The sequence below is a fragment of the Strix aluco genome, chromosome 28, assembly GCF_031877795.1.
Source record: "Strix aluco isolate bStrAlu1 chromosome 28, bStrAlu1.hap1, whole genome shotgun sequence".
Classification (NCBI taxonomy): Eukaryota; Metazoa; Chordata; class Aves; order Strigiformes; family Strigidae; genus Strix; species Strix aluco.
The window spans coordinates 6,794,608-6,804,327 of NC_133958.1; the positions used below are offsets into that span (position 1 = coordinate 6,794,608).

At 53.7% G+C, this 9,720-nt stretch overlaps 1 protein-coding gene across 5 annotated transcripts; it reads right to left on the reverse strand.

Moving 5' to 3' along the window:
- Positions 1-770: 770 nt before the first annotated feature.
- LOC141916027 (uncharacterized) lies at positions 771-7,665 on the reverse strand. Of its 5 annotated transcripts, none has more exons than XM_074808064.1 (4): positions 7,299-7,665; positions 5,953-6,348; positions 4,597-4,774; positions 771-1,588 (listed from the first exon to the last, which is right to left on the reverse strand). In XM_074808064.1, the coding sequence occupies exons 2-4, from the start codon at positions 6,004-6,006 to the stop codon at positions 1,356-1,358; spliced, it is 465 nt and encodes a 154-aa protein (XP_074664165.1). In that variant the 5' UTR covers positions 6,007-6,348; positions 7,299-7,665; the 3' UTR covers positions 771-1,355. The 5 variants fall into 5 exon arrangements, with proteins under 5 accessions (XP_074664165.1, XP_074664164.1, XP_074664162.1 ...); XM_074808063.1 differs by having other exon boundaries at positions 771-1,523; positions 7,299-7,662; XM_074808061.1 differs by having other exon boundaries at positions 771-1,560; positions 5,953-6,115; positions 7,299-7,661.
- Positions 7,666-9,720: the final 2,055 nt, after the last annotated feature.

Sequence of the window (9,720 nt, forward strand, 5' to 3'; positions counted from 1 at the left end):
GGGTCACCAGGACAGGGGACGGTGCCAGTGGAAGGGTCTTGGTGTCTGCAGCTGGGGCTTAGCAGTAACAGAGCAGTTAAATAACCTGCAAATCTATAATTATAATGATTTGACAACTAATATGGAAGCTGCCAGAGCTGGCCCAGCGGAGGGGAATCTCCAAGGTCTCTCAGCTTTAACTGAAATCCTTTTACTATTTTGAAAACAATGCAAGTTACGCTAAAGAGTAACTTCTTAGTCAATGCATTTAGCTGAGAGCAGAGACACCGAGCCCTTAGCAGAGGTGGCAATAGCACATTTATCTTCACAACCCTTGGTGCCAGATGCAAGAGGGAGCAGCTCCGTGCTCACACACGGCCGGGCTCCCCGGTCAAAACATCCCATGAAACCAGGAGCGAAGATGAATGTTGCCTTGTTACCCGATGTCAGCTCCCTGCTAACTGGAGTCCAACCCCCCTCCCTCTGCCCCACACAGCTCCGCCGAGCGCTTCTCTGTCCTGCAGAGCCCAGCCCAGGACCCATCCCGGGTGCCAGCCCGTGGCCCCGTGGCAGGGCCATGCCCATCGCACAGACACTTCTGCAGGCGGCTGCCGCGGAAGCATCGTTCCACGGGCACAAGCTGCAGCTCCGAGCCGTGCCCCTGCACAGCAGCACTTGGCTTCCCTTCGACAACACCCCCCGCCCCGTCCTCTGTGGTTTGGTCTCATTTGGTCTGATCACAAGAACTGAAACTTGGAAGCATGATGGAGTCCAGATTAGAAAGCAAGTCATTTGTGAATGGCAAGGTGATTTTTTAATTTTTTTTTAAACATATTACAAGTTACAGTTCACGCACCATGGTTTAATTTCATTTGCCCTCCAGCCTTTCAATTAAAAATAAACCAGAAACCAGCACTTTCAGAATGGAAATGAGAATTAGAACAAATTCTCATAAAGAGGAAAATGCTATGTTTGGAGAGGAAGAATAATTATTGCCAAAGATATAATAAAGAGGGAATAAGTATCATTTTGTGTCATATCCAGGGGCCAAATGTGAGTTATTCAGACCTTTCAAAATGAGGTCACGCCACCACTGGAGGCAAAATGAAAACTGGAGATTATTGCAGAGCTCATGCATCACATTGTTTTACCTGAACTTCATGGTGAAAACCCTGAGCTGGCAAGAATTCAAATTAATGATTTTAGGGTACTTTCCCTGGAATTCTGCCCCATGTCTTGACTGACACTGAACAAGGGGAGCCATCAGGATCTGCCCTGCCTGGCTGTGGCTCGGCGCTGGCCCGCGGGGAGAGCCGGGCTCTGAGCCGGCGCTGTGGGGCTCCATGCCACGGGGGTCCCGGCAGGCGAGGAGACATTCACCCTGGCCCCCGGAGAGAGGAGGTGAGAGGAAGGCTCCGCCGAGGGCACTGAGAAGGAGCAGCAGCGCTGAGCAAACTTGTGTCTGCCAAGAGGTTTTGCAGCTTCTCGCGGCCTTCGGGTGCCGCAGCACCGCGTGTCCCGGCGGCGCAGGCAGCGACAGGGACCTGCTGGAGTCCGTTGGTGGTGAAGAGAAATGAACACCTTCGTGACAGGTAATGAATAAATACACCTGTGAATAAATAACCTACTGCTATTTCCCAAGGGATCTTCGACTCTCATCCTTGCCTCAAATTTCTACAGTAGAAAAATAAAACTACTGAGAGCTCAGTGTAAAACACCAAATACTCCTTACTCCAGGCTGTCTCTAGTTACTTTCTACCACCTTGCTTGGCTAGAGGTTGATTTCTGATTAGCCTTTGCCTTCCCCGTGCATTACTGCGGCTCTGTGCACCTCCCATGTAAACCTCCCTTCTTCCATCCCCACCAGCCCGCTCTCCCCTGGCTCCCCAGCCAACACGGGGGTGGTTCCCCGCCCCTGATGTCCTCCGAGAGAGGCTCCACGGGGGCTCACAGATTGACAACAGCACCCTGTGATCTCACTCACCCTGTTCTTGCACCCGCTGCCTCGGCCACTGACTTCCAGAGCAAAGTGGAGAGGAGAACCAGCCAACCAAGCCCATAAACATGTCACCGTCATTTGCTTTGCCCCCCTCCTGGACGCCTTTGCGAGCCAGCAGTTCCCAGCAGAATATGAACAGGCATGTGGTGAAATCCCATCACCTCCCCGGTGGGAAGCCCAGGGCAGGAGGACACTTTCTAGCCTGGTTACGTGCCTCAGGTGACAGCCATGAGCTGTGCCTGCATTGGGCACCCTTGACTCGGGACTACAGCTCTTACCTCATGCTTGAAAAAATGATTGTGACCCAAAATCTTGGAGGCTTGTGGCCCTGAATATTAACCACCACAGTCCTCACTTGCTACAGCTCTGGAATATTTAAAAAATTCTGATTGCACCTTCAGATAAATTATATTACGCTTTCTGCAGAGCTGTGAATAGGAGATATTTTCATAAGAAAACCAGGAGGGAAGACACCCATTCTTGCTATATGAATAATATATGTCATCCCGAAGCTAGACCTCACAGAGAGAAATAAGTCACCACGCACAGACTCAGAATAATCTCATACAAATGACCTTCTAATCACCCTCTCCAGTCCCTTGCTCCGTATCCAGTTTTGCCCTCATTATTCAGAGCATTAACTTGGGACTTCTCGCAGTGATAAAGCGATCACCTGGAGGGACGTCCCCATCCCGCTGCGGGGCTCTTCCCACGCTCTGGCTGGGCTGAGCCACATGGGAACCCCCAGGAGAAGGTCTCGACAGCAAAGGGAAGCCTCAGGGGTCCCAAACCTCCCAGAATAAGCACTGCGGGGAGCATAAGGGCAGGGAGCCCGCTGGATGCAAACAAACAGTTGCTTCCTTGCATTGCCCTTGATTTGCCCTTGAGGTTCCCCCTCCCCGCCCACCCACGGCTGCACCAGCAGCTCCGCAGCTCATCGCCACAGCCCGGGGCCTGACATTATCCCAGCTCCTTCCCAGCCTTCAGGGATCTGCTCCACTTCTGGTTGACACTGCTGCCGACAAGCTCATGCTGAACATGTCCTTCACCTATTTTTCACATTTTTCTTGCATTAACGAAGCTGCTAAGGGGCAAAATGGGAGGAACCCAGAAAACACAGACGTGCAGTTTGGAATCTGCTCCATCCAGACGGGAAAAGGCTGAGCAGGCAGTCAGGCCCCAGCCACCCACCCCGGTGCCGCCCAGGTGGGAGCAGGAGGCACCACCGCCCTGGGACACGGCCGCATCCCCCGTCCACGCCGCCCACAGCACAAGACGACACAATGGTGAGGACAGCAGCAGTGTCTGGAGACCAGGCAGCTGCTCTCCAAACTGGGTTCTCATCTAGCAAAGTGTGGCAAATTAACCCAGGAGGTTTACTTAGCTAATGTGTCTAAGGAGCTCTGAGAGCCTGAGGTGAGACACCGCAAAGTGTTGTTGCTGCATTTCACCAGAAGTGGTTTATTGCCATTGGCCTTCTGCACTGCCTCTCCCCTTCTCACCACTCCCCCATTTCATTCTGTCTCCCCAACGCAATAACCTCCCTCCCTTTTCCTCAAACCCAGCGTTTGCCCTTTGCTCCAACACGGCTGTCTGCATTTGGCAGCTCCTTCCCCACCGGGGATGGTGCACGGCGCTGGCCCGGCCCTGGAGCTGCGGGTCCGGGGCTCTCGTGGTGGCCCAGACCCGGGGGCTCCGCAGCACCGGAGCTCCCTGGGTGCTGGGAACGTGGGGGCACAGCGGGCACCGCAGCACGGGCACCCCGAGAAGCGTCACCAGGATCCACGCCCCAGTAACAGATCTCAGGGTTGGTTGGGTTTTTGGCTGCCATTGATATCTGCGTAAGCCACGGGGAGCTCCTTAAGACAAACTGGCTCAGTTTCTGCTTGTGACATGGAGCATTTGTTAAACACAGACTTTTCCTTCCCACCCGCCTCCCTGCCCAGCAGGGGCAGCTGCCCTGCCAGCACCCATATGGGCTGAGTTTCAGACCACTTGTCTGCAAAGGAGGCACCAGCCCTGGTAAGAGTAAAAAAAAAAAAAAAGGCAGCAGCTTCCTGCACAGCAGGATAAACACATTTGGAAGTTAAGGAGGGACAGGGAGCATTAGTTTTAATGGATTGCAGGGGCACAGACCAAACCAAGCTGCAGAAACTCATTTTGCCCTGTGGACGAGTTTTAGACAGTAGATTTGCAAACTCTGATGCCTAAAAACAGTAAGTGTTAATGCAGCTCTCACACACCCAGCTCAGCTCAAATGAAAAAGCAACCAGCAACTTCAGCTCATGCATCTAATCAAATACGGATTCTGAGTTCATCCAGACTGGAGGCACCACCCATAGGCAGGAAATATTGCTAGAAATCCACTTGTGTGAAAAAGAAAACATAATTGAAAAAAACATGCCAAAAGCAAGAGCCCCTGCTTCTGTGGAGCAACAAGCAGCGTGTGTTGGCAAACAGATCCCTTTCAGAAGGAAAACAAACGCGATAATTTAGCAAACGTTAAAGACATCTCAGCAAAGCACTTCTAATTGCAGAGGAGAGGCCAGGAGGAGACAGCACAGAAAACTGGCTGCAAGGAGGAGATCTGAAATGTCTAGGTTTGCCACTTAAGATACCTGGTTTTCCTGCAAAATGCGTGTGCAGACTCGTTACAGAGGGATGCAGCACGGGACCTTTCAGCTCACCCTGCGCCCCGGGGAGAGGAGCGATACGCTCAGGCGGGCAGAGTTGCACCCCCTGGATCTGCACCCATCCGAGGGCACCAACCGCCCTGTGCTGAGCAGGAGCTTCAACCTGGGGAAGGGAAGACAGAGGAGACGTACTAAACCCTCAACATCAAAGGATGAAGCAAAGAGTACATCCACCCTCCCCATGCATCTCGGGGAGAGCAGAGATTCAATCTGCAGCACAGACAGCACAGGTTAGACACGGGGAAAGCAGCATTTTAAGGGAAAGAACAAAGCAGCCCTGTAACAGACTCCCAGGAGAGGTTGTGTAGCTCCTGTCATTGCAAGTTTCAGGGCATTTTGGACAAGATGCATTAAGGGACGCAGATTTGGTGAGCCTGCAGCCCTGCCAGCCCCAGCCTTTGGAGCAGGCAGCACAGGGCTGCCCCGCAGCTCCGCACTGCGACCTCGCTGCCGCAGCGCAGCCCCCGCTGCCAGCCTGGCTGCACGCGCCTCCAGACACAGCCTCCTGCCAGGCTGCCGCTGCAACCTTTGTAGATCTGCTGCATTGCTCTCACCTGACCTGTTACACAAGTACCACTGGTTTAATTTATTGCAAGAGGTAATCAACACCAGGGCACCTGGCAGGAAGGCCAGCTGGTCTGGATGGCTCCAGCTGACCAGTCCTGTGTCTTACAAATCCAAAGAGGTATTTGATTTTATTTGGCCAAGGCTGAAGCTGTTGCAAAGTTGCTGCTTCAGACTGTGGGGCTGAATCCTGGAGTATTTCTAAAACCCCACCTCTGCCCCATGGACATCATTCCCAGTGGTTAGAGGGGGATAAGCTGCACCCCGGGGCAGGATAACAAGGCTAAGCCTCTCTGGTGTGACTCCTCCCGCTCCCAGGTGTTTTGCTACCTGTGCTTGCTGAGATGGGAGCTCTGCTTGTCCTGCTGCCTGTCCCAAGCCAAGATGCTGTTTCCGCTCCCAGGACTTTGCAGTTTCAGCTCAGCCATCTGCACCACCTCCCCTCACACCGACTGCACATGAAGCTCCCTTCTAGTTCTCACATCACCTACACACGAGGCTGGTCAGATGCAGAGAAGAGTCCAGTTTCTCCAACCTTCAGACCGAGCTCCGTCCCCCCTCAGATGCTCCCTCCCCTCCTGAGAGGCCCTCGCAAGCCTCGGGAGGCTGGAGTGTGTTACTGGGGTGCAGTGACAGGCAAGTGTTGCTCCGCAGGAAGAGCTGGAGCCCAGCTCACTCCACAGGTTACAGCAGGAGCCACCCACCGAACAGACTAACCTGCAGGAGCTGGGAGAGATGGGAGTGATCAGGCATTCTGCCTCTTCTTGCCATAGGATTTCCCTCGCCGTTCTGTAATTCTTCCTTAATTAACTCATGGTGCTATCATCTGCGCTCTCCCGGCTGAGCCGCAGTGCCTGTCTGAGGCGCTGCAGCACATTCACTGATGGTGAAGACAGACAAATTAATAAACGCTCCATACGGGAGTTTCCAAAGGGCTTATTCTGTGCCTTTTCAGCACAAACCCAGTAGAACTGCCGGTGCCAAGCCGTGCCTCCAAGTGCCTGGCAGACAATCTGTTCTGCACACTCAGGGGAGATAAGCAAGTTAATGAGCATTTCTTCTCCCAGCTCTGACCGTGGCAGCAATCCCTTGTGAACTCTGCGTTTCTCTCTCCTGTAACGAAAGCAGAAACTGACTTTATAAAACTGCCACTTACAACATTTCTGGCAGAGATTTTGGCTGATTGGGATTGTAAACATCATTGCACCTATTATAGTAATGTTAAACATGCAAAATAATTTTCACAGTTTTAGAGCAAAAGCTTCCGAGGTGGCTCACAGCTGGAGAGCACATGCCCGCGTGGTTTATTCTCTGCAATGACACTGCCCGAATCTTGGGCACTCTGCAGCGCTCGTAGAAACGGCAGCGCTCTCCCAACTGGCACCTCGAGGAATGGAGGGGACCCCTCTTCTGCCTTTGCATCTATCCCGAGCACTAGCCACACACCAAAGGCTGCCCAGGCCCCCGGGCACCATCATCAGCACCCCCACAGACAGCACCCAAAGCACAGACCGTGTGCTTCAGGCGTTTTGGGTTTTTTTACTTCGCATGTCCCAGTGTCCCATCCACACTACAGAGCCAAGGCCGCCGCTCACCGTGTCCTGTCCGCAGCCAGGACCAGCTTTCCTCCTCTCATTCACGTGGGATTTTGCTTCAGCACCAGAATGCTGAGGCTGCCAGACACGAAGGATGCCACGGGGCTGGTTTATGTGGCCAACGCTCACCGCAGCCCCGGGCTGGCCGGGACTTGCCGCTGCTCTCACCCCATCCCTGCGCAGTACCCTGGTCCGACACGGCCGAGCTGCCTTAGGCCCTGCCCAGCACCTGCCCGCCCAGCAATTACCCTGTTCTGAAGGGTACAAAACATTATGCCCCTCTGCTAACAACCCTGACACCAACGATTGCGATTGTGCAGCAAGTCCCTGAATAAACTGAATAGTGAACTTTGCTGAGAAATCCTGAATTGTAAGCAAGCCAGCTCAAGCACAAGTTGTTTGTGGACATTAGAATAGTAATAAAAACAGCAACAGAAAAAAAAATAAAAAGGAGTTTCAATTACTCACCAGGCCTCATCTGTATCTGCCCAGGACCTCCAGGCTTCTGTCCCCCGCGCTCTCCCCAGGTCTCTGGTGCCTCGCCGAGGATCCCACCCCCAGCTCCATCAGCACATTCCGGTCAGGAACGCGCTGAGCCACAGCACCACGCAGCCCTGGGTCCTGAGGTCCAGGTCGATTGGTGCTTCCAGCCCTGAAAGCATTTGGCTGCAGCACCTGGAATTCAATACAGAGACTTGGGAGTCACCACTCAAAGAGCTATTTACAGCTCAGCTTGCAGCACAGAGTGATTGCAGGTCTCACAACAAAGTTACGTGCCGCTGGCTTATTAATAAACCCCTGAAAGGACAACGCCAGCTCCTTTAGCTCAGCGCCAAGGCACCGCTGGCAGCCCGCGCTGACAGAGACGGCGCATCCATCCCAGAAGATGCAGCACAGTGAACTGGACCTGGGCCGCTGCCCACGGCGTCCTGCGGCACCATCTGCCCGCGCTGACTGCGGGGATGGCAAACGTGCTTTTAAGAAAATAGTCTCCGTTGGTCCGCTCCTCCTCCGAGGCCTCCCCAGTCCCGGCAGATCAAAGGCCACCCAGGCCCTCTATGCCTGTCACCCTCAGCCAGAGCCCTGGGGTCTCAGCTGGGGTGAGCCAGACCCCCCAGCAGCATTGCTGGTGCCCGTGGGGGTGTGAGCAGCCAGGGCTGGGTGAGAGGGTCCCTCTGCCACCTCCCTGAGCTGAGCTCCCAGCAAGCTGGGACAGAGGTGTGCTGGCAAGTGGGGGTCCTCATGCCCATAGAACGGGGTCTCCAGCCACTGCTTCCTCCCAGGGAACACCCTGCTCAGGCTCAGCCAGCTCCAGAGGCAGAGCTGGTTGCTCACCCACCCTTCCCAGGGCACTACACCCTGGAGCTGCAGGTGGGAAGGAGCCTCCAAGGATTTAGGACTCCCCGTGCTCAGCTGCTCTAAGCACCATCTTTCACCCCTCCTCACACCGTGGGCTCTGGCTCACCCTCCCCAGCCACGCACAGCCCACCCCTTCCTCCTGGGGAGGCACCAGTTGCTCCCTGCAGCCCCAGAGCTGGATGTATCCTCCCAGCACAGAGCCCAGGTCAAAGCCCCTGGTGCTCTGGAGCAGGTGGGGCCAAGACCGTCCCCACACGCTCCGTGTCACCCACCACAGCTCTGCCAGGGTCCTACCCCACACACAGCCACACCAACAGCCAGAGCCACTGCCAGCCAGCCCCAAGGGCTGGGTGCCCATTCAGAGGCTTTATGGGCATGCTCAGGGCTGGTGGCAACCAGCCTGGCTCATCAGGGGCCTGCTGAGCACAAAGGTGTGGCCATCCCTCCTCGGGACCTGCTAACAAGCAGAAAGTGGCTTTGCCTGTGAGCAACACACAGTCTTCGCCCTGCAAAAGGAAAATTAAACACAGCTGCCAAGGGTAGTAGAAACTGTTCTGCAGATCAGCCAGCCTCTGCTAGACAACCAGGAACATTAACGTTACGAGCTGATGAAGAAGAAAATAATAAATATCTACAAACTCTGCTATTTTTGGTTGAGGCGTGGATAAACACTAGCACAGACAACAAGTGAAAACCAGCTCATTTTGCACTCTGGATTCATTCTATGGCCAATATTTTCTTTACAGAAGTCACTCAAGCTAATATGTAGGAAGTAAAAAAGCACTATTTCTGCTTTAGTGATTAACAAATGGTTTTGCAGTAGCCAAGAACATACTGGGTAGACATTGCAGAGGAAAAGCAAGAGCAGCAAATCTGCAAGACTGCAGGATAGCAATGAGTTAAAGAGTGCTGCAGCAGATCAGGCAAAAAGCCATCCCCGTTAGCCAGTCCCATTCATCACCGAAGTTTCAGGGACCGTGACCTCCAGCATCCATGTTGTGTGTGTGACAGCAGTAGCCACAATATGCGGAATTTCCAGTGCCTTTTATTGCAGAGCCACCTACTCTGCCTGCCGGCGGCTGCAGCGGGTGCTGATGTGTGGCCATTGCTGCTCTGTGAGGAAAGGAGAAAGGAAAGACAGCAAGTGAAAAACCACGCAACGTCCAACTGAAACTGCAGGAGGAATTACCTGGCCAAGAAAAATGAGGCAAAGTTTGAGGGGAGAAGAGTCAGGAGGTATTTAATGGCCCAGACTGACTGATACAGCATCAGATATAATAGCACATCCAGCCCACAGCAATGCCATGCCGGGGTACAGGGCTCATCAGTGACACAGACAGAGGTACGTCATCTGCACTCTGTCACAGGAATAAATCTTTCCAAAAAGGCCAAATGACTTAATAAGTCTTGGGCCCTTCTCTGTGCCAGCATTTTTTTCTCAGTGTCAAAGCTGGTTTTGAAAACAAGTGGTGTACGCGGGAGCTGAGATCCATCACGCCTTGCCTTGCACCAGCACAAACGCTGCGAAGAT

Bases quoted from the DNA above. Each gene is read 5' to 3' on its own strand.
- LOC141916027 (XM_074808061.1), bottom strand. From the start codon at position 6,006: ATGGCAAGAAGAGGCAGAATGCCTGATCACTCCCATCTCTCCCAGCTC. The intron at 4,775-5,952 runs GTTAGTCTGTTC...TCCCTTCCCCAG, and splicing joins ATCTCTCCCAGCTCCTGCAG to GTTGAAGCTCCTGCTCAGCA. The intron at 1,561-4,596 runs GTATCTTAAGTG...CCTGTCACGAAG, and splicing joins GCATTTTGCAGGAAAACCAG to GTGTTCATTTCTCTTCACCA.